At 42.2% G+C, this 24,696-nt stretch overlaps 1 protein-coding gene across 7 annotated transcripts; it reads left to right on the top strand.

Moving 5' to 3' along the window:
- Window positions 1–6,412: 6,412 nt before the first annotated feature.
- LOC105085583 (guanylate-binding protein 6) lies at window positions 6,413–24,482 on the top strand. Of its 7 annotated transcripts, XM_064488670.1 has the most exons (13): window positions 6,413–6,608; window positions 8,504–8,597; window positions 12,941–13,157; window positions 13,956–14,083; window positions 16,996–17,105; window positions 17,296–17,422; window positions 17,480–17,492; window positions 18,823–19,068; window positions 19,822–20,102; window positions 20,790–21,002; window positions 21,941–22,043; window positions 22,386–22,579; window positions 23,540–24,482. In XM_064488670.1, the coding sequence occupies exons 3-13, from the start codon at window positions 12,968–12,970 to the stop codon at window positions 23,765–23,767; spliced, it is 1,833 nt and encodes a 610-aa protein (XP_064344740.1). In that variant the 5' UTR covers window positions 6,413–6,608; window positions 8,504–8,597; window positions 12,941–12,967; the 3' UTR covers window positions 23,768–24,482. The 7 variants fall into 7 exon arrangements, with proteins under 7 accessions (XP_064344740.1, XP_064344738.1, XP_064344739.1 ...); XM_064488668.1 differs by having other exon boundaries at window positions 6,415–6,608; window positions 17,296–17,492; XM_064488669.1 differs by having other exon boundaries at window positions 6,415–6,608; window positions 8,479–8,597; window positions 17,296–17,492.
- Window positions 24,483–24,696: the final 214 nt, after the last annotated feature.

The following is a 24,696-nucleotide window of genomic DNA, read 5'->3' as shown; positions in this document are numbered from 1 at the left end:
AAACCTGAAGGTGTCATTGTGTGTTTCTGATGTATTATTCATTTAAAAAACAGCATTGAATTTTTAAAGAAACTAGTTTCCTTATAGAATATCCCACCTGTTTATTTTCTCGTGGTGTCTTTTTTCTTGTTTTTCTTTCCCCATGTTTCCTGTTGCTGAGGTTAGATCCGGAAACTGGCTTAGGTTATGTGATTATAATCACTTACAGTCATGAGTCTTTTTGATGTTAAAATTATCCCAAATTTGCCCATGAGGTGTCTATTTGGCATATTTGATATGATCTCATTAAATCTTTGAGAGTACTTTTGGTTTCCGGCACCAAAATATGTCATAGCCACATGTTGCGTTTTTCCCCTACACCTGCAATCTGTGGTTTCTCCAAGGAACATTGTTTGCTACTTTTTTTTAAAGTGAACAAAAGTTATTTGAAAACAAAAATCTGGGTGTTGCATTTGCTCATTATTACTGCAGTGCTGTTGCTTCAGGAACATTTTAGTGTGCCAAACTGTTATATATATACTTTTTAATTTAATTTAATTTTTATTGAAGTTTAGTCAGTTTACAATGTTGTGTCCATTTCTGGTGTACAGCACAATGCTTCAGTCATACGTATACATACATATATTCATTTTCATATTCTTTTTCTTTATATGTTACTACAAGATATTGACTATAATTCCCTGTTATACAGTATAAACTTGTTTATCTGTTTTATAGATAGTACTTAGTATCTGCAAATCTTGAATTTTTCAACTCAAATGTATATTATAAAGACTTTTCCTATCTTCTTTTATTTTACGTTTTTATATAAAACACTCATCAACCAAAACTCACCAAGGAAAAGATTAGATTTGTTTAGCTTGTTGTAGCAAAGAAAAATGCACACCATAGGGAACTGAGGGGCCATCTAAAAATTGGGGCATTAAGGCGGGCTCGGGGGATGGGAGTTGAACATAGGATAGCCTCAGCAGAAATTATTTAGAATTTGTAAAGTTGGAGAGTTGCTGATACTGTTTGTAGTTTATCTTCAGAACACAAGGGTCCCCGATGAGTTGTTGATAGCCATGTAGTCTCTTCTCAAAACTATGGGCTGAGTGAGCTGGTGTTTGAGCTCAATTTGTCTCACATGTTACATATTTTGTGCACTGTGGTACACGTATAGTAAGTTGTGGTTTCTGTTTCAGTTACTAGTTTCTGCTCTTGACTTGGCTGACATCAGGGTTACTTTTTTAAAACAGGTTTATTGAGGTGTAACTGATATACAAAACTGTGCAGACACAATGTCTACAGGTGATGAGTTAGGATATATGCACACAGCCATGAAACCATCACCAGTATCAAGACAATACACATATTCATCACCTCCAAAATTTTCCTTGTGCTTCTATTTTTTGTTTTTTTTTGGTTACTCAAACTAACCAATCCTAGCCCTGCCTCTTTGCCTCACCTCTTCCCCTAACCCTTCCCCTTCCAGCAGCAGCCACAATGGAAGATAATTTTACCCTATTCATCTTACAATTCCAACAAGAAATTTTAAAAAAAATTAAATAGCAATAAAAAGAAAAAAATAACAAAGCTCAAAGGAAACAATGAGCAAACACCCCTCCAACAAGAAACCCCAAAAGAATAAAGAGACTAACAAAGTTTAAATATTGAAAATTATTGAATACAGATTACAAACTCATGAGATTTCTCTGTTTAAACAAATGAAAGACAAACTTTAAAATATCTGCAAGTAATAGAAAACTATATAAAGTGACAGCAAATTTCAAAAGGAATGAAAATGTCTTCCATTGTGGAGGATTCACATTTAATTCTTTCAAGTGCCTGTGACCATTACTAGTCCAGAATCACCTTAAACCAGTATTTTGGCTTGAGTTCCTGGACCATCCAAGAGATGCAACCCTGTAGTAACTATATTTACTAGCTTCTGTGTTTAATGGTTTGGCATCTTGGGACTTTGCAGTCCCTGAAGAGACTGATCAACCCAGGACTAGCCAACACTCCTTTGCAAGTGTGCCTTTTATATAAAAACCAACCAATCGATAGCCCATATTCCAGCCACCTCCTCTATCAGCCTTCACACTCTGGGCCACTACCCAACTGCTCTTGCCCAGGTTTCTCCTTGCTCCCTCTGCCCCTGACTGACTCTGATACCTTCTTGTGTGGCCGCACAGGGGCGTGGTGTGCCCTCTACTCTTGGGAGCTGTGAATAACAAACTATCTTTTCAATGACAATCATCTCCTTATCTGTTGGCCTCACCATATTTGAATAATAACAAAACATACATTTTAAAACAATCCCCAGTCTGCAAATAAATGTGATAGCCAGGAATCTTTTTTTGCTTCTACTGTCTTTCCTTTCCATGTGTATCAAATCAACCTTGGACGTAACGCGTTGGCAGTGAGGGAAGGCAGGCTTCCTTCTAGCTCCCGCTTTCTTTGCTGGTGCGCTCCAGTTGTTTTCATCCTTGACTGCAGTTAGAATCACCTGGGGAGGAGGCCTTAAAAAAACACTCATCCTTGCTCCAAGTCCAGGTCTACCGAGTCAGAGACTCTGGTGGTGGTCCAGAGAGCAAGTGTGAGCATTTTTAAGTACGTCCCTGTTGATGCTCATGTGCAGCAAATGTCAAGAATTACTAATTTAGTCTTTCAGTATCTGAAGGAGGTCTCCTACCAGACCCTGTCTGTCCTCCTAACATCTTCTACTGACAGAGCTGAACTCTGCCGTTTTGCGAAGGAAGAATACTTCAGGAGTTCAGCTCTGTTTTTTTCAGAGTAGAGAATAAAGGGTAGACTTGGAGTTGGGAAGCAATGAATTGATAAAAGCACAATCACACTGAGAATCACACAGGTGTATAGTGATCACACGTAACAGATTAACACTGAGCAAGTCTGGCACAGTTCCAGGGATGCAGTAAGCGATTAATATATATGATACTGTTACTATATTTTCTAATGTAACATGTAGTTTTACGTATTGTAAGACCCATTCCAGTTTTATTATCAGATAGTGCTGGGGTTCTCATTAATGGCTCCAGGAGCTGTGAGATGACGGGTAGTTTTCAGGAGGGGTGAGACAGCATCTCTTCCCTTCAAGCTGAAAAAACAGAACAGCAGGAAAAGCACAGTTATTCATTTGCCTCTTACAGATCAGGGAGCATTCCGACCTGAGGTAATTTTTTTGCAATGAAAGTGTGAGCCCCTCAAATTGCAGCAAGAATGCTTTGCTAGGGCTCTAGTATGGGAATTCCAAGCTTAGAATTTTTATGTTCAAACAAAACATATTTCCTCACTAATGAAGACACTTTGCCATTGAAGCGTCATCACCTTTTGTGTTGAATGGAACTGTGTTGTCATTGCATTAATCCTCAGGGTTCTTGAGAGGCAAGAGTATAGAATTATCCATCCCATTTTATATTGCTTTTACTTCTCATAATTGGTTAGTATCATGTTATTAAAACCTGTGTTCTTTACCTTTTATTTTTCTTCTTGCTAGCAATAGACTAGCAATTTTTGATCCTGAATAATAACATTTTGATGTTTTAGTTCATGGATTTTTACACTATTTTTAAATCGAGATGTAACTGGCATATAACATTATATTGCTTTCAGGTGCACAAAATCATGATTTGGTGTATATATGTATCAAATATGTATGTATATGTATCATATTTATGTATTTGATACAAATGATCACAGTAAGTCTAGTTAACAGCCATTGCCACAAATAACTGTATTTTTTTCCTATGGTGAGAGCTTTTAAGATCTGCTCTCTTAGCAACTTTCAAATAGAGAATACAGCATTACTGACTATGTACATTACATCCCCATAGACTCTCCGGGTGAGCTCTGGCTTTTGAGCTCTTGCCCCTTATCTCATAACACCTTCAAAACTGATGGTGCTTTCCTTCGTTTGACAACAGCGTCAGGGCTCCACCTACCTCACTGAGTTCCCACTTTCCCTTGAAACTTGGCCTAATGACGTCACTCAATACCAGTTTAAAATTTTTATTGCTTTTAAAAAAACACTTTTTCTTAATCCAGAAGTTTACATTATTTTCAGTGCGAGGCTTTGTCTGAAAGGATTATTCAGATTCGGTCACCCTATTTCCCAATTCTCAGGCTTCAGTTATCTCCGACACTCCCTGTCTGCTCACCCTGTCTCTCGCCTCCGCTCTCAAACCCACCGCAGCAGAGCGTTCCTGGTACCAGTCGGCTTATGTCTGTGTCCCGCCTCGAGTGCCTTTCATCTATTCTCTCTCGGGCTTTCCTTTAAACTGTGACAGGCAGCCCACTTTGCACAAGCACGGCCTGTGAGTGTCGGGTGTTAAAGGCCCCACAGAAGCTCTCAGCCAACGGGAAGTGCGCGTTGTTGGACAGGTCTCCGTGCTGCCCTTCATAAGGGATACTTCTGAGGTGCATTCCACGTCATTCTTCAGAAGGTCCACGTTGGGATCGCCCTCCAGTTTCCCACAAGGGACCCAGCGCAGTGACTCACCTTCCTTGACTTGTCCCTTTTCCTCGTCTACTCCCCTCTGGATTCCTGGCATCACTGCCCAGATAAGCCACGTACACCCAAGTACCTGTTGCTGTGAAACTGTCTCTCCGTAGGAGCTTAAGACCTTACTACTTCTCTCTTCATTTCAATTAACCTTTAAAGAAACTACATTATAGCCAATGTTTATGTTAGGAAACATATGATGGCAAAATTATTATTGCATGCATGTAATATACTTGTATATGTGGATTTCTACTCCATTATAATTGAATTTCTATAAAATCTACATTGAATTTATATTGAATTCAGTAAAGCGCTTTTGGCAGGGAAACTCACACATTACTGGATGGATGATGGCTCTGAGCTACCACACGATGGCAGTGTCGGCGAGCCTTTACACCTTAGGTTTGGCCTTGTGCAGCGTCCGTGGGAACCGTGTTGTTCTCTAATCTGTGCTGGGGATGAACAGACCATGTTGCACAAGTGTAGGCAGAAGTACCCCCTGAAAAGTCTCTTATAACCTTCACCATTGCCCCGCGCTCTCAGGCCAGCTGGGGTCTCCTTGACTGGTGCCCAGATGTCAGGCTTCCTCACTCTCTCACAGAGGCCTGCAGACCTGGGCAGATGTCACACACCAAACCAGCCTCTCCTTCACTACCACTGACTGTATTCCATCACTTTTGGCTTCTCTTCGGCCGGTCTAGGAGCTGCTGGCAGTGCTATGTTGCTGGGAGTAAGACAGTTACTGGCATAGACATGTGGTTGCGTGGCTTGGGGACCCAGGCAGGAACTCATGTGGATGATGCGTAGACACGTGGACAGTATACACATTCCTTCTCTGCATCTCTGCTCCAAGACTGAGGATCTTTAGACACTGTTTAACCCAAATGGCCCTAGAAGCAGACACTCAGCCTGAGAGTCTGGACTTGGACAATTTTACTCGGCTTGCAAGACGATGATACATCCATGAGCTGGTGACAACCCCTGGCATATCGTAGCACCACACTGGCCTAAACCAGGATGGCTCCCCATTGCCCACTTTGTAAACAGCGTCTCACTGGAACACAGCTGTGCCCGTTCGTTTACCTGTTGTGCAGGGATGGCCTCCTGAACAGCTGTGACCGAGGCCCTACGGCTCAAAAAGCCTGAAATACTTACTCTCTGGCCTTTTATGGAGAGGTCCCCACAGGCAAGGGGAACGGCGAGGAGGGCGGAGAAGGGCAGGGAGGAGGGGGCTCCCTGCACCCGCACAGCCTGGCTTCCCTGGACGTCTCCCTGCTGCACCGCTCGTCCTTCCCTTACACGCTGCTCCGCTTTCTTTCTCACAAGCACATGTGTGCACCCAGTCACTTTCTTATCTGATCAGATACATCCCTTTGGAACTGGTCCAACCGGCTAAATTCCTGTGGAAAGAGGGTATCTGTGTTAGGGGAGGGTCCGTGTGTCGGGGAGGTGCAGGCATGCTGAGCAAGTGCCAGTGGTGAGCATCTCCAGGTAACATAGTGAAGGGCTGCTCATTTCCATCTTTAATCTTTATTTTCTAGTTATGATAAAACATACTCGTTAACTAAATGTATACATTAAGGAACAGGTTTAAAATGTTACAAAAATCCCCAGGAGTCCCGCCAAGAGAAAAGTGCTTGAAATATCCTTGTTGTACACAGCCTTGCCTACGTTTGTGCCATGGATTTTCTATTTTTCTTGTTTGCCAACGAAACTTAAGCCTCCTTCGGCAGCCTTGCACCGGGGAGAGATGTATCAAGAAGGGGGGCTCTGAAGGCCTTCCAGTGTGGGGCGGCCCACAGAAAGCGGGGGCGTGTGTTAGGGTGTGACAGCTAAATAGCTTTTCCTAACTTCCTTTCACCCTGAACCACACACACCCATATTTGTGCTGTAATCAGTGGGTCTGGCAGGAGTCTACTAGCTGAAAAACAGCATGAGTTACTTTTGCTTTCAGCTTCAGTTTTATCACCATTGTACTGGAAGAGAAGACAGACCTGCTCACTCTTTTTTAGCCTTGGTGAAGGAGGGACCGAGAGGTGGAAGGAGCTAGCGAGCAAGGTGTGAGAGGCACTGAGAACCGTTCTGGTACCCGTGTGTGGAGCAGGTATGTCCCTGTCTTTTACGTGCAGCACAAACCTGATTTCTTTCTTTTTTTTTTTTTTTTTTTTTTTTTTTTTTGAAATATAGTTGATTTACAATGCTGTGTTAGTTGCTGGTGTGCAGCACAGTGACTCAGTTACACACGCATATATTCTTTTTCATTATCGGTCACTGCAAGGTGCTGAATATAGTTCAGTGGGACTTTGTTGCTTATCTATTCTGTATGTAGTAATTTGCAAGATTGATTTCTGATTCAAAGTGACACCTGAGGATGGGCAAGTGGCCTGCGGTCTGGCATGCAGGGCTCTGAGGCTGGCTTTAGTTCGAGGGAAGCTCGGCTTCTCTGTTTGGACCAGTGGCAGATGCAAAGTGACAGCCAGGCACATGGTGTCCCCCTGGATGTGCTGCTCCGTGAGAGAGTCCTCCTGGGAGCCTGCCTGTCTTGTTCTGTCAAGCTCTGTGGGCTGGCGTTAGAATTCAGAGAATAAGACAGTCCCTGGCAAGGAGGTTATAGGGAACTGTCATCTAGAGAGACAGTTTCTTTTCAATGTTTCTATTAGTCAGTTTAAGAAATCTCACAGTGAGGGCTCTGTAAATCTCTATGTAGAGATAAATTATGTTACCTCACCCCTGATCTTTATTAGTTAAACATTACAATTGTGTCAAAATTCTCTTTCTTTTTCTGTGTCTCTGGCTCCCCCTTCCTCCCTCTCATTCTCTCTCTTCTCCTCTTCCCCACCCCCTGCCCCCGTGTTTGTGGGTTTGTTTTTCGTAAGAACATTGGAGTCATTTGTAGCATGTTTTAAACGTACACAATCTGGGTTTAATGGTCCCTTTGGATGATTCATCACATTTTGAAAACCAATCTGAACAGGATTGAAGAGCTGCAGTTTGTTAATTTGATGTTAAAAATTCTGTGGCTCATTCACAGCTAAGAAATCACAGACCTGGTTTTTACAAAGTTGTTTCCCTCGCATTTTCCTGCAGCTTCCTTTAGTGCTCCCTTTAAAGAGGGGACTGGACGATTCCAGTCATTATAATGCGGCTGTCAGAGGCTCCTGTTCTACCTTTGTGTTCTTTGCTCCCACAATGAAGAATCAGACAAAAGGAGATGGTGCAGGAGCAGTGTTTGAATTTCCTTGCTGCTTTGCTCTGATAAAAATTTTTATTTACAGACCTTGTTTCTTAGTAACCCAAAGTTTGCCGATTGTGTTCAAACGCGTAACCCGATTTGTCTAGTGCAATATTGTGGATACAGCTCCACCTAATTCAATAAACATGCACTGAAACCCCATTTTGTGCTGCATGCTATGCTCAGATACAAGCTAATAGTTATCTAATTTTATTATCAAAACATCCTCCAGACTGGACTTATCATTTTCCTCATATGACCCCTATAATTATTCTTAAAAACTTAGGTTTAGCTAGGTGAGGCTTCTTGTTTAAGGCCACACAAGTAGTAACTGATAAAGCTGGTATTTTTTTTAAAATATTTTGTGATAGCATTTGAGGCATCTTTAATATTTGACTTATAAATATGAAACTGAATATTTGAGACATTTGAATATAACATCATATTTATATAGTCTGATTATGAAACATGCATATGTATTACAGGGAACTTTTAATACAATGCCAATCAAAAACATGCCCAAAGACCCATGGCGTAATTGTGCTTTTAAGGCTTGATTTTCTAAATCAGATTGTGCCTTGGAAGACAATGACAAGGGAATCTCTTGTCCTTTTCACCTAGATTCACCCACCGGTGGCATTTTGCTGGATTTGCTTTATCTCTCTGAATATATGTATACGTCTCTCAATAGAATATAAATGATATTTGCATTTTCATTCTTATTTTCATTTATGGGATTAAGTTGCAAAAAATCTGACCCTTCTCAGCTAAGCACTTTGGACTAAATCGCTTAAGATTCAAGACATCTTCCTGAAACAGAAGAAGAGTGGCAAGTGGAAGAAGGAGCAGCTGTGTGGCAAGGTCGGTCCACAGTGTGCGGCCCCTTCTCAAAAGGGGAGGCAGGCGGCGGGGAAAGGCTTCAGTGGTTTACCTATGAGTGTGATGCTAGCTGTAAGTTTTCCATACATAGCCTGTATTATGTTGAGGTGGTTTGTTTTTACTCCAAGTTTTATTGTTTGGTTTTCACATATTTGTGAATTTTGTGGTTTTACTCCATCTATTAATTTCTAGTTTAATTTCACTGGGTTCAGAAAAGATAATTTGTATGATTTTAGCCTTTTAAAATTTGTTATGACTTGTTTTGTGGCCTAAAATATGATCTATCCCTTGGAAATATTCCATGCCCATCTGGGAAAACATGTGTTCTCTTGTTGTTGGATGGGAGTGTCTGTATATGTCTGTTGAGTTCAGTTAAGCTACAGTGTTGTTCAAGTCCTTTATTTTGTTTTTGATCTTCTGTCTGTTTTTTCTACCTATCATTGTAAGTAGGGTATTAAACTCTCCTATTATTGTTGAGTGATCTGTTGCTCAATTCTGTCAATGTTTATTTCATATATTTTGGAACTCTGCTGTTCAGGATATACATATTTAGAATTGTTTTATCTTCTAGATAAACTTGACTCTTTTAACACAATGTCCTTCCTTGTCTCTTTTAACAGCGCTTGAAACACATTCTCTTTTGTCTCATATAGGCATAAGCACAACAGTGCTCTTTTCGTTGTTATTTGCATAGAATATCTTCCTGGGGAGTACAGTAAGGTGGTAGTTGCGGGGGCAGACCTGTCTCCAACCTGTCCGGTGGCAAACCAGCACCCATTCACTCCTTCTAGTCTAGGCTTCTCCAGCCTTTCTATCTGTTTCAGTCTTTCTCCAAGTAGCCAAGGGGGCTTGTCTCCTCTGTGTAGGACCCCAGGACTGGGATGCCCAGTCTGTGGCTTGACCTACTCAATCCTCAGGGTTAGGGTCTGTTTGCACCATCTTCCTTTTCCTCTTAGTCCGTCCCCAGGTGCACAGGTCCCAGCCTAAAGTTTTCACCCCTGCCCTACCTAATTATGTGGAAATATCCCTTGAAATCTTGATTGTATAGGAGTTCTTCTGTCAGTTTTCAGTGGGAAATTCTTTTCCATCATCTTGATCCCCCTCCTCTGGAATCAAGTATTCTTGATTGACAGTTTCCACCCGCACCCCATCACTTTCAGTTTTTAGCAATTTAAATATATCATTCCACTGCCTTCTGGCCTCCAAATATTTTGTTGAGAAATTGACTGACAGTTTTATTGGATGTGATGAGTCACTGCTTTCTTGTTGCTTTCAAGATTCTCTCTTTGTCTTTTGACAGTTTGATTATAATATGCCTCAGCATTGGTCTCTGATGATTTATCCCACTGGAGTTTGTTGAGCATCTTGCATTTGTAGATTCTTGTATTTCATTGCATTGGGATTTTTTAGCCATTATTTCCCCAGATAATCTCTCTGCCCTGCCTCTCCCTTCTGCTTTAGGGACTTTCACAACGCACGTATCTGTCTACTTGACAGTATCCCATAACTCTCTTAGGCTATACTCACTTTTAAAAAGTTATTTCTTCCTTCTGCTCCTGAGACTTGATAACTTAAAATGTCCTGTCTTCAAGGTTGCTGAGTCTTTCTTTTGCCTGCTCAAGTCTGATCCCCTTTAGAAAATTTGTAAATTCATTTACTGTATTTTCCAGCTTCAGAATTTCTGTTTGGTTTCTTTCTTTTTTTTAATCTCCTTATTGATTTTCTAATTTTGTTCACATATTGTTTTTCTGATTTTCTTTTGTTCTTTTTCTGAGCCTTCCTTTAGCTTTTTGAGCATATTTTTAAAAGTTATTTTTAAAGTCTTTGCCTAGAACATCTAATGCATGTGTTTCTTCAGAGTTGTTTTTTACTTTATTTCATTCCTTTGAAAGGGCCATATTTTCTTTTCTTTCTTTTTTTTTTTTTTTTTTTGGTATGCCTTGTGATTTTTGCTGTTGATGTTGTAAAACTGGATATTTATTTATTTATTTATTATTTATTTATTTATTTTAAATGGAGGTACTGGAGGTACTGGGTATTGCACCCAGGACCTTGGATATGCTAAGTACATGCTCTACCACTGAGTTACTGTCCTTCCACCCCCTGAAATCTGAGCATTTATGAAAGCAGTCACCTTTCCCATTCTTTGCATACTGGCTTTGTGACAAGGAAGTCTTTCCCTAAGCTGGCCCTTGGTTTTGAGGCTTGGGATCAAGCTAAGGAGAAGCCTTAGAGTCTTCTTAGGCTTTTCTGAACATGCATCTTCCCTGGGCCTGTGTGTTGCTTTTTCAGTTTTCCCATATACGTGCTCCTTTTAAGTATATTAATTTCCCAATGGGTCACCACATATGTTAGCATTTTTTTCACACTAAGCAATTCTGACACTAACTGCCAAGAGTTAGTTCATACCCTACAGGTTAAGGGCTCAGTCCCACAAGACTTCCCCTCAGTTCAGATGCCAAGTACAAATCCGGGTTGTCACCTGTACTTCTGACTAACTGGCTATACATTGGAGTTTCCCACCATCTCTTCCCCAGGTTCAATAATTTGCTAGGATGGCTTAAGACTCAGTAAGGATAGTTTACTTGCTGGATTACTGGTTTATTTTAAGAAAGGATACAACCTATAAACAGCAAAATAGAAGAGATGCAGAGGGAAAGATATCGAGAAAGGGGTGTGGAGCTTCCATGACCCCTTTGGATGTGCCACCCTCTAACCACCTCCACATGTTCATCAAGCCAGAAGCTCTCTACCCCTTCAGTTAGTTTTTGTCTTTGTTTTTGTTTTTGATGGAGGCTTTATTAGATAGGTACGGTTGAATGAACTATTGGTCATTGGTGATTAACTCAACTTTCAGCTCTTCTCTGCTCCCCAGAGATTGGGGCATCAAGCTAAATGTTCCAACTGTCTAATAACATTGGTTCCCCTGGCAACCAGCTCCATTCTGTAGTGATCCAGGGGCTTTACAGAATCACCTCATTAACATAAACTCAGGTGTGGCTGAAAGGTGCTTGTTATGAATAACAAAAGACTCTCCTCTCATCTTTATCACTCTGGAACTATTTTAGGAATTGAGGACAAAAGACTAAGGGTTATAAGAAAGATAATTTCATCTCTCTCATCACATAGGGTTTTAAGAGCTATGTACCAGGGATAGGGACAACAATCAAATATGTATTTCTTATTATAAATCTCAACATACCCATAATGTTTTGCCATAGGTGTCTGCAGGTCATTCTCCCTGCAGGTTTCCCAAGCAATGCCCACTGCTTCTCCCTGCCTAAGATCCAAATAGGGGAAAAAGATAACAGTCCTCCAGGCAGCCCATGAGATGTTAGAACATTGTAAATGCAGTCTGCTCTGCTTTGTTTAGTTTGAAGAAGGGAGTTGGAAACTGAAATGATGCCTTAGATAGTCTATTTTACATCTTCACTGCTAATCTCTTGCTCTAGGCATCTGTGGAGCAGTCTCTCCACATTTTTCTTGAACAATACCCACTGCATCTTTCCACCTGATGTCCAAGTTATGCCACCACCTACCCCTCTGCCACCCCTCCCTGAGATCCATGCGAGGTGAAACAGAGACCTGAAGAGGTAGTCCTGACAGGTTAGAACATTATAAAATTCCCTCCCTCTGGATCAAGGGAGGGAATGGGAAATGAGTTGCCACTTCCTCTGACGAAGACCTTACCACAATAGGGACCCAGGGCAACAGAAACCCCGCAGAATTTCCTACCATTTCGAATGAGGCTGTTTCTTGACTGGGTACGTGGCTGGCTGCTTTGGACCTTTGACTGTTTTACGGAACTACTGGAAGGTTATTCTGGCCAGTATTTTGGTTGTTTTTGATGTCTAGTTGGAGAAACAAGAGCTTAGAGCTTGCTAGTCTGTCATTTTGCTCAAGTATATAGATTTTTCAAGCCTTGCTGAATCACTTACTCACTCAGCCTTTGTGAGAACCATTTACCTCATTTGTAAAGTAGTTATATTAATTTCTAACTTTCAGCCTCTTGTGAGTATCAGTTTAGCTGGGTATGTACGTTACTATTAAAGGGCTTGGTATATTGTAGGCCTTCAGTGCGTCATAACAATAACTTTAATTATATTATTATTTTGAAGTAACACTTTGGAGAGTGATATTATATTATTTCACTACCAACATCATGAGAGACTTGAGGGAATGATGGGGGAAAACCTTTGCAGTATGCTAATTCTAGGTTACATTTTGTCTCATGGAAAGCGCAGAAGTCTTACCCTATGCTAAGTTGATGGATGCTTTGTATAAGTCTGAGTTAGAGAACAACTTTGTAATCTGATTTCCACTAGGAAGCTCTTCTAGGTTGGCCAGTTGCCATGGCATCTGGACCCAACATGATGGACCCCATTTGTCTGCTGGAAAATGATGATGAGCTGCTGTCAGTGAACCAAGAAGCTCTGCAGATTCTTGGTGAGATTTCTCAGCCAGTGGTGGTGGTGGCCATCGTAGGACTGTATCGTACGGGCAAATCCTACTTGATGAACCGTCTTGCAGGTCAGAACCGTGGTAAGTACTGTACTGGGTCAAGGGCCAATTGCTTGATTCTAGCTAATATCTCAGCTTCTTAATTTTCGTCCCTGGTCATGTGTAGGGAGAACCAAACTTCTCTTAATAAGCCAACTTTCCACTTCTATTTCTCACTGCTAAATCACTATCTTAGTGTAATTTGTTATCATATTCTTTGTTTTATTCCTGTAAAGCAAAATTTCTTCTGCTGATGCACACAGTCCTACCTTATTTTACATGCTTAAGCACTGGGCTCTTGCAATCATGTCTACTCTCTCTTGAAATACATTTTGCTTTTTTATGGCATATTCTCATCAGCATATAAAGATGTTTGAATATCTATAGTCTTAAAAATCTTTCCTGGATGTCATATCCTACTGTGGCTAACACCTCTCCCCACTTTTAAAAAATAATTTTGTCTGGCAAAAAATATAATCTTGATTTCTTTTTTCCACTTTTTTCTCTTCCCATGTTTCTCTTCAGTCCACTTCTCTCTGGCTTTGAACCCGACCATTCTTTCAAAATACTCTTGTTATGGCTACCAGTGACCTCCATTTTGTCGGATTCATGGATTCCCATTTGCCTTCGTGTTGAGCCCTTGCTTGGTATCCTTCTCACAGTTAATATTCCCTCCTCCTTGGAACAGATGACACACAAAGTAGGACATTCTTGAGGAAATGGAGAAGCACCATGCCATATGCTGGGGTACTGACATTCCAACAGATCTGACTTTGTGGCCCCTTGGCTGCTTAGATTATCTGCTCTCACTGAGTGCTGCTTTCTCCCCTCTCCTTGCAGGCTTTCCTCTAGGCTCTACAGTGCAGTCTGAAACCAAGGGCATCTGGATGTGGTGTGTGCCTCACCCCTGCAAGCCAAATCATACCCTGGTCCTTCTGGACACCGAGGGCCTGGGGGATGTGGAAAAGGTAAGGCAGAAAGTCACGTTAAATCCTTTTTATTCTGGATTTTCTCCTTATCTCTCCATGATCCTAGAAATTTTACTGCTGTAATCTGTAAAATCTGGAAATCAACAACAGTAAATGAGGCGAACTATGGTTTGTTTGAATCTCACTTCTAGGTAAGGTATCATGGTGTATTAGATAAAATCTTTTATTTCTTGGCACCGAGTGGATGACTTGATTACATTGAATAAATCATTACTGAACAGCTGAGTTCCAGGCCTTTGGACTTAGCACTGTAGATATCGGTGACCAAAGCAAAGGTCCTGCCCTAAAAGAGTCTTTAGTTCAGTTGACAAGACCACATTATCTGCAGTCAGATTTACTATCATGTGATTGGGAAAGGAGCCGGCTGGAGAGAGGAAGAAGATGCATTGCATTGCAATCCACCAATTTCTGTGAATTCCATGGGAGCTCTGTGGCTGGAATGGCCTTTTTGAGCTATCCTGAGTTGGGACAGGGTGCTGATACATTTTTGAAGAGCTGCTCTGGAAGTCTTTCTAATTAAGAGGGCTGACACCAGAAGACTGTCTTCCACCAGCACTCCCGACAGCTGGGGGAATAAGTCCTTCAGTCTTGAAAGGTGATCCAGGCAGCACCTGACTAGTTTTGAGCACTTACAGTTAAGCATAAGGGTGCCTTGGTAAGAAAGAGGAGAAACATCAACCCGGGAGTGAGGAAAGATTTCTGATTCACCTTCTTAGCTGCCAGGTGAAGAGTGCATTTGAGGGTTGGATTTAAGAGACGGGTTTACATTTTCCATGATGAAGTTCATCAACTACTCACAGAGGGTTCTGGAAATCTGTGAGACACCTCTGAATGTGCAAGTTCTATGAAAGTAAGTACTTGTCCTACAGGAAACGTTTTAAGATGGATTTTTGGTGTTTTGGCTTTCTACTAATGGGTGAAATTAACTATCCCTCCTTCCCCCCCCTTACTTTGAGACTTGTTTGGAAATAGTGCCTACGTTTTTATAGCTCTCTCTTTTCTCAAAGGGGAATTAGAAAGTCTGTGTTTATTTTTAAAGCCATATATCAAACAATGATATAATCTTATTGTTGAAATAATTTATCACTTGTCATAAATGCTACTTCTTACCCTAATTTATTATTTTTAAAAATTGGGGTTTTTGGGAAAGAAAGTAATGAATAGACTATTATCCCCCCAAACTCCCACTTAGAACCTTCTCAACATAAATCACAGTGTTTGCATTTGCACTGGGAGCAACTTTACATGCCGTTCATAATAACAATTTTTGGTTTATGCCATTACTTAGCCAGTGCTGCGGCTGACACAAATTAGCCTGGGCTTTAAGGCCCTTGATTAGGCTGCATGAAAGCTCCCCTTAACTCCTCCACTTGCCCGCTGCTCCAGTCAAGTCAAATGACTCTGTTTTAACAGCAAGACCCCTGTATGCTCCCATCTCTAATTTTGTTTCTCTGGGTGTTCCTGTCTATGGGATCACCTTCATTTCTTCAGTTCCACATTTACCAGTTCTTTAATGTTCAGCGCCAGACCTTGAGGAAGGTTTCAGACCATATATTCTTCCTCCAACTTTCATAGCTCTGTTCCTCCTTGATAGACTTCTAAATCTGAGTTTAGTGCTTTAGCTATAGGTTCCAGGCTTATGCACATTATTGAGAGTAAGCTTTTTATAGACGCTGTTATCTTTGTTGCACTTACGGTTATGGATGTTTGTCCACTGCTTTGAAATAGTCATCTTGAAAGGAATAATTTTTATTTTTAGCACTGCTTTTTAAAACCTAAGAACAGTGGGGATATTTAGTAGCTTCCTGCAATTATTTATTGATTGGCTAGAATGTAAATACCCAGTTGTGCCAACTGTGGTATCTTTTACAAGGAGTCCGATCAGTGAGCATGTGTAGCATGAGCAAGCGCCGCCGCCTTTCTGAAGAGCCGACAAGACGGCGGAAGCGGAACAGAGGAGGAGGCGGGCCTTCCGCAAGCGCGCGTACCGCCGCGTGGCCGCGGCCTACGAGCAGCCGGTGCAGCTGCCCTGCGCCGGCGCGGGGGCCCAGCCGGGCCTGCGCGGGGAGCGGCGCGCGCCGCCGAGGCGCCTGCGCGAGGCCCAGAAGGAGGCGCCGCCCACGGAGAAGCCCGAGGTGGGGAAGACGCGCCTGCGCGATGTGACTGTTTCCCCGGAGCCGGTGGGCAGCGCGGTGTGGTGGGCGTGTGCAGCGGCAGGACCTGCAGCCAGGTGGAGGGCAGGCCCGAGAGGGTCGGCCAATACCCAGGCGAGTTCTCAGTCGCGGCAAGCCCGTGAAGCACGCCGGCCTGGCGTCGGGGCCACCCACCCCTCCCGCTTCACCCCCTCCAGTAGCCTGCGGGTCAATAAAGGCACCAACTTCTCTGAAAAAATTAAAAAGTGCCCACACTCATCACTGAGTACCTAGTTACACAACAGGTACTGTACCAGTTTTTCTGTATGTGTTATTTTGCTTTATCCAATTGAGGAAAAAGAAAGCACTGTGAAGATTGGAATCCTTTTATATATGAAAAAATTGCAAACACGAGAAATGTCTCAGCCGCCCATCTCTCTCCCTCCTCGGAGACGGCCCACATTCTGTCTATGGAGTGTGTACCTACTTTTAATCTGAGCACCCAACACCCACACCTTGTGGCCTTTCTCTTGCCTTTCAATGTATCTCCCTGAATAAATCTACCTTCACTCAAAAATAAAAAAGTCTCTGTAATTGTCAAAGCTGATACCTGCAGTTACGTCTGTCTTCAAGCGGTTTCTTTGCATGGTGAGTATGTTGGCTGGAATAATAAATGAAACCATGATTGCATAATTGTAATGAATGAATTTCTAATTTAGGAGTTAACTCCTAACTCTCTTGTTCTAATGTGCTTTCTAGGGTGACCCTAAGAACGACTCATGGATCTTTGCCCTGGCCGTGCTTCTGTGCAGCAGCTTTGTCTACAACAACATGAACACCATCAACCATCAGTCTCTGGAGCAGCTGCAGTATCCTTTCCTTCCAGGACCTGAACTGCCATGTTTCACTGAAATCATGGGAATGGAGATAGAGTCAGTCTCTCTTTCCCTGCCATTTAGTTTCCCTGGGTGGAGCGAAAGAGGGTGTTTATAATACTTTTATATTAGCGAAGTGTGGGAATTGTTGGTAGTGAGTTTCTTTTCCTTAACCAAGTCCTAGTTATGTGACAGAGCTCACAGAACTCATCAGGGCAAAGTCCTCCCAAACACCTGCTGGAGTAGAAGATTCCACAGAATTTGTGAGTTTCTTTCCAGACTTTATCTGGACTGTACGGGATTTCACCCTGGAGCTGAAGTTAAATGGTCAGCCTGTCACGGAAGATGAGTACTTGGAGAATGCCCTGAAGCTGATTCCAGGTATCAGAGCATGGTCTGCGCAGTGGATGGTCCAGCAGAGGGTGGGATCTGCTAAACACTGTTCCTCATCTCCGTGATTGCATTTGCATTTGAGACTAAATCAAAGTCTGTGGAAATGGTGGCTGGAAAGTGGGTTGCAAAGATCTAGGGGCTACAGTTGAAGTTTACTTAAGGAAAGTAAAGTGTAAAGTGAAATTACTCAAAACCACTTTGTTTTTTTAATACATCTTTAAATTTAACATCCAGATGTAAATGGGTGCTGAAGTATTCTAAAGACCAGACACTGTGTTCCCCATTTTGGCTTCTGCTTTTCTCTGTTGGAGAAAACAACTGACCAGCTAATTGTTAGACACGAAGCTGCAGTGAAAAGTCTATCTAGTGAAAAAAATACATATTTCACATGTTACTCTTCTCAAAGAGAGATACATGACTTTCTAATCCTGTATAATTATATCATCTACAAAATGATTTTATGTTCTAAGTAAACCTGAAGAAGTGTCTGTCTTTTCAATCTATGCGTTTTCAATATTGCTGACGTTTTACCTTCCACATCATGGCTTTCTCCTAATTCCCACATGTTTACCCATGATTTAATTACACGGTAATAAATTATTTTCGTGGGTTACATTTACAAGGATGTGTGTCTATTGAAACCTTGAGAGAAATATCAGTTCTGATTTACTCATTCGCACTTTCATGTTTCTGTTTATGCTTTCTCAAAGCATTTACTGAGAAGTTGGCTGGCAGGAGAGGACCACTGTCAAATCAGATATAACCCTTTACTTCAGAGAGCTTATAGATTAGTGGTGATATCTGAAAATTACCTTGCAGGTACCTTTACCCTTCAGAGGTCTTTGCTAAAAATAGATAATACTACATCAATTACTTTTAGCATCAAAACAGTTTTCCTTAAACAATGAGGGTGTCATTCCTAATATTCCAATTATCGTCCATGAGCCCTTGTTTGTAGCTCCTCTTTTTGGTTCCACAGCTCAATTCCTACATGAGGTCGAGTTGAGCAGAAAGTTTCATTTGACCTTTCATCCTTTTAGCTGCTAGTTAAGCAGACACCTGATAGACAACCACGGTACTATGTGCAGGTCTGGAGAGACCAGCCATAGGTTTCCTTTACTGGATCAGATGTCTCCCTAAATTCCTCTGCAGTTATATCATTGGTGTAAGTTTGATGTGCAAAGAAGTATTGAATGTCTATGTTAAAGGGGTTCTATGCATAGACGATGGCAAAGACACACAAATCCCTGCCGGGAGCTCCTGTAGCCCCCTCGCCTCAGGACTCTCCATGCTCTAATCCTGTTTTTCTGTCCCTCAGGGAAGAATCCCAAAGCCCAAGCATCCAATCTACCCAGAGAGCGCATCAGGCAATTCTTTCCAAGACGGAAGTGTTTTGTCTTTGACCGGCCGACAAATGACAAAGAACTTCTAGCCAATATTGAGACGGTACCTGAAGACCAACTGGATCCTAAATTCCAAGAGCAGACAAACAATTTCTGTTCTTACATCTTCGCCAATGCAAGGACCAAGACCCTCACAGAAGGAATCATGGTCACTGGGAAACGTGAGTCTCTTTTTTCCATTTCTATGGGGACTGGTATGTGTTGAATGTTTTATATAATGGGGTTTTCAGTTAATTTTTGTTTGATTCTATAAGGAATTCTGGGTTTGCAGACATTTATATTCCATGAAGGAATCTGTATACTTTATAATTATCTTACTTTGAGGGCTTTATAAACCCCTCCCCCAAATTGCAAGTTTTGTCACTGATGTCTGTGGCTTCCACTTGTCTGAAAACTTCCTCCATTTAGAATAAAATCACTATCTTGGTATAAAAACAGAATATTCCATGTCCTCAAAGGAAATCGTATACAATAAGTGTTCTTCACAAGGAGAATTCAAAAGATATTTCGAGAGTTTAGAGTGGTCCAAAAATAAATATTAGCCCATAAAAATCACATAAAATCCATTCAAATCCTCAGAATGAGGAATAAATTTAATGTGGTACACCCTGCCCTCATCTTTCTATCTATGTAATCTATTGTGCTTTCAATTTTTAAAATGGGAAACTGTATTTTCCAGATACCCCTTAGTGTGCTAGATAGAAATACATATATAACATTTTAGTGATGTGGCCTGGAAAACCATAAAACTGAAAGTAGGAAAATGAAGGTGATAATAGTAGGAGGAGGTAGGGGTGCCTGTGTGTGTGTGTGTGTGCACATGTGTATATGACCCTAGAAGCGTAGTCTCAGAATTCTGGAGCCTGTTGACTGACAACTTGGTATTAAGCCCCTAAATTTCCTGGCTTCTTCAGGGTTGAGGACTCTGGTTGTGACCTACGTGGATACCATCAATAGCGGAGCAGTACCTTGTTTGGAGAACGCAGTGACAACTCTGGCCCAGCTGGAGAACTCAGCTGCCATGCAGAAGGCAGCTGACCACTACAGTGAGCAGATGGCCCAGCGAGTGAGCTTCCCCACAGACACGCTGCGGGAGTTGCTGGAGGTGCACGCTGCCTGCGAGAGGGAAGCCACTGCAGTCTTCATGGAGCACTCCTTCAAGGATGACAAGCAGGAGTTTCAGAAGAATCTTGTGGTAATCTGTCTTAGTGTTTACCATGTGCCCCCTGCCCTTGAAGAATGAAGCCTAGAAGTGCCGTTACTGGTCCCATGGCTCGTCTCTCACTCAGGGACAAAGTAGTCCCTGTCCTCATGAGGGGTAGAGTCTCAAAGGATTACATTTCTTTCTTTCAGGCAGTTTATCTGGAACTCTCTCTGATCTTCGATGCAAAGCCAGTATAGATATCCTCTTGAAATAAATACTTCTGTGGATTCCAAGCCTGTCCAGAACACCCAAAAGGCGTTCTTTCGCTGGCTTCTTTTTCTGTGAACACACTCCTGTGCCTGGAAACCAAAATGTCTCTTTTTAGATCCACATCCCAGGCCCCTTTCAGCTTAGGTTGCTCCTTGTTGTATCTGTCATTGAAGACAGATAGAATCACTGAACGTGGCAGCTGCAAGGAACCAGCGATTAGGTAATGCAACTCCAGCAGCTCAGTTGAAGTACCCAAAAGGAGGTTAGGGACCTTTCCCGTGGTCTTCCAGAGTTTTCACAGCTGTGAGTAAATCAAATCTTGTGACTGCTGTTTTATTACATGTCCTCCAACAGAATACTTTTCTCATGAGGACAACAGTTAGACCAATCCTTCTACCAGATCCTTTGGAAACTTACCTCCTCTGTTCCTTGCTTCCGGTGACATCCATCTATATTTTTTCCCTCCAGGAAATCATAAAGAATAAGAAAGAGGATTTCTTGATGCAGAATGAAGAGGCATCTCTCAAATACTGCCAGACTAAACTTGATCAGCTTTCAAAGGCACTAATGGAAAGTATCTCAGCAGGAACTTTCTCTGTTCCTGGAGGTCATGGACTCTACAGGAAAGCAAAGGAAATTCTTGAAAGGGAATATCATCAAGTGCCCGGGAAAGGAGTGAAGGTGAGGAATAAGGGAAACATGGGGAACCTACAGAGCAGAGCCAAAGGGGTCTCCTGAAAATCTGAGCACACAGCTCCATGCATGCATAAAGAGAGAGCATGGGGCCATCAGAACAGCTTTGGCTCTTAAGGTCCACTGCATGCTGTTCATTCCTGAAGAGAGTGGAAGTGTCAACTCCCAACCATGAGTACAGATTTCTTAAATCCACAAGAGACAGAACATAAATTATTCATTTTTTTAACCCAGCAACATGATATTTGATGTGTTGAGCGCTGACAATTTACATGTCAGAGTCTTTGTACTCAAGGATGATCACAAGTGAGACAGGAAGTCAACTACATAGACAATTGCATACAAAGTTGTAACACTCAGGAAAGAGCTACTTAGGTAATAGAAACAGACACAATAATAACAATAAAAAAGTGGTAACAACAATAGTAACACAACTAATATATACTGAACTGTTGTGTCCTGTAGCCATAATGTCAAGCTTTTGCCCCAGACTCTTTAACTTAATCTTTCACATAACATTAAGAAGCATCTACTTTCATTATCAACATTTTAAAGATCTGAACTGAGAAGCATAGGCAGGTTAGAATAAGCTGTCTTGTTGTAACCGGCTAGTGGCAGAGGAGAACAGCAGCACAATGTGGAGGCACTGTTTCACACTGAGAAGGCAGATACGTGAAAGCACCAGAGACTTGGGGTTTGTAGAACTGAACGTGGTTCTGACTGGCTGGAATCTAGAGAGGGGAGAAGGAAGCAGCACTGAGCAAGAGACTGGAGGGGGACAGGTCACTCTGAGGAGCTTGGACTCGTTGTAAGGAACCACTGTAGAACTTTAAACACGAAGCAAAAGTTACATGGACATAGTTGTCTTTGCAGCACTAACCTCCCTATTGGAAATCTAAGTTCTGTGCTACTTCTTGGCTCCTCAGGCGAACGAGGTCCTCCAGAGCTTTCTGCAGTCCCAGGTGGCAATAGAGAAATCCATCCTGCAGGCAGATAAAGCCCTCACTGATGGGGAGAAGGCCATAGCAGGTACGGGGTAGGGCTGGGCTCACAGTGGGAGGGGTAGGTTCCTGCAGTGCCCTCTGACAGGTGTGAGAGCAAGGCCTTCCCAGCAGAAGGAGCTTCCTTCCTTTCTGCAGACCAACCCTGCTGCATCTGGAAACAGCAAAGGGAACTGTGGTTGGACACCAGCCAGCCAGAGCCTTTCCCCCACATCCTGAAGTGTGCTCTCCATGGTGTGGACACGGGGTGGGGCGAGGACTTCGGAGATTTCCTACCTCTCTCTTCAATTTGGTTTGGTCTCCGAGCTCAGGAGGGTGGAGGTCAATCCTTGCCTTATTTTCTTCCCTCTCTACAACCTCCCTGGGGCAGAGGAGCGGGCCAGGAAGGACGCAGCTGAGAAGGCACAGGAGCTGCTGAAACAGAAACTGCAGGAGCAGCAGCAGGAGATGGAGGCTCAGAACAGGAGTCTCCAGGAACACATAGTCCAGCTGACGGAGAAGCTGGCGAGGGAAAGAGAAAACCTGCTGAGACAGCAGAACATGATGCTGGAGCATAAGCTGAAGGTGAGTCAGGCTGTGGCAGAGGTAGGGCTTGACAGCCTGCCCTGGCTGCTCAGGAAGGGTGGGTGGTGTTTACAGCAAGATCACGCAGGGACCACCAGTGCGTCCACTGCTTGTGATTTATAAAAACCCCGAAGCCTTGGAATCCTTCCAGAGCCTTTGAGTTCTGCTCTGTAAGGAGGCTCTGGAGAGTTGAGGATGAGTAACGGCCCCCACTCCGAGCCCTCAGAGAACATAACTAGGGTAGAATAGCCACTTGGGGAATTTTAAAATGCTCTCACAGGGCTTGCTTGAACAGATACTCCAACCATGTGTATTTAATATGAGCAACAACTAGTGTGCTCTACCAAGATCACTACCATTTAGCAGGAGCCCTGCTCAGCCCAAGGCCCTGAGGTAGGTCTGTGCTGACATAAAGCTACCGGAAGTGTCCAGACTTAAAAACACAGGCAAGTGGCAGATTTACACTCGCTGCGCTGCCTCCAGGCGTGGACGGAGCCCCGGGCTGTCATGTGGCTTGGAGGATTTCTCTCGCTGTCCATCTGAACGTGCTTTATGAGAAATTTCTGTAACTTTGGGACCATGTGTTTACAACAGGTTTCTATAATATGGGCGACAGTACCACCCTGAGTGGGACTGAGAACCAGTGCAGTCAGACCAAGGCTACCTCTCTTGCATTTTTTGACTGGAACATATTACATTTGTCCTCATGTCAGGCTTAGCCTCCTGGCAAAACCCTAGGGTGTATGAATATTATTAAGGCTGTAAACTACACTTTCTCTTAATACTCAGATCCAAACCAGGAAATATTCCTTGTTACAATAGTCTCCTTTCATGATTAAGAGAGAACAATTTTAAGAGTAAAACAAAGATAGTTTGACAGTTTTGAAGTTTGACAAAATGTAGTCCTTGAAAAAATGGGGAATTTAAAAAGTTTTACTTCCTTCCTCACTTTTTTTTTAGGTCCAAGACTCTCTACTTAGTGAAGGATTTATAAAGAAATCTGAGGAGATGAATGCAGAGATAAACCATTTGAAAAATATGATTGATAAAAGTAAAAATGATGATGTTTCCTGGATTGCAGTGGCCTTGAACAAATTTGGCAGTGAGATCTCTTCATTGTTGTCTGTCCCAGCTAACCTTGTTGGTCGCATCGTGCGAGGAGTGAGCTCACTATTTAAAAAGAAGTAGCTCTCCTGGTGAAGAAATTAGATACATAATATACTATATATGTGTATGCTCTGGGCTGTGTCTGGTGTGTGTGCTTTTCACTTTCATTCAGCAAAGCTTTAAATATAACAAGTGGCTTCTGGAGAATTTTGATGCCTGGCCCACATTGAATAGAATAAATGCATGGACACTTTGATATAGCGTGCTCACTTTTAGGAAATGTATATGTGTGCAAAATCGTATATATGTGTATGTACATACATACAAGAGGTTCACTGAGGCTTTGCTTTTAATGGCAGAAGGTTGGAAACCACTTAACGCTCATTTGTCTAAATCGGCAGTGTGTGTTTTGATGCACACACACTGGAACACCGTGTTGCTCGTGAGTAGACAGTGGGGCTCTGTCTGTGTAAATATAGAACCATCTGGAAGCTATGTTGTCAAGTGAAAAAGTGAGTCACAAAACAGTTTGTATAATGTGTTCACCATAAAAAGGCAATTATTATGGGCACTCATACACATGTATATGTAGCACATTTCCGGAAGCGTCATTGGAAATTGGCGTCCTTGGTTCTCTCTGGGGAGAACAGCTTGGCATCAGGGGCGGAAAGGACATGTGCTTTTTATTATATTCTCTATCTTTTCCATTTTGTAAAGAAAGCTTGTGTTATCATTTCTTGAATAACAAAGAAAAGTATAATACTAGTAATTAAAATAATAAATGAATATGAATAAATGGAATTGCTCATTGCTTCTAGAAATAACATCAGCCTGCTCAATAAGGGGTCTGAGACTAAGATCAGAATACTAGAAAATAAAATTTGCATCCTAATCTTGTTTTTGTTTTGGCCTTGGTTTTTAATCCCTTATATTTGCTTCAAAAATAAGGTATGAACTTTCCTGTTACCCCTTGAAATCTCAGCAAGAGTAACCTTTACTTCATATGTTTG

This window comes from Camelus dromedarius, chromosome 9 (genome assembly GCF_036321535.1).
Source record: "Camelus dromedarius isolate mCamDro1 chromosome 9, mCamDro1.pat, whole genome shotgun sequence".
NCBI lineage: Eukaryota > Metazoa > Chordata > Mammalia > Artiodactyla > Camelidae > Camelus > Camelus dromedarius.
Note: the sequence above shows the minus strand (reverse complement) of the source record. Positions and strands in the feature narration are given on the sequence as shown.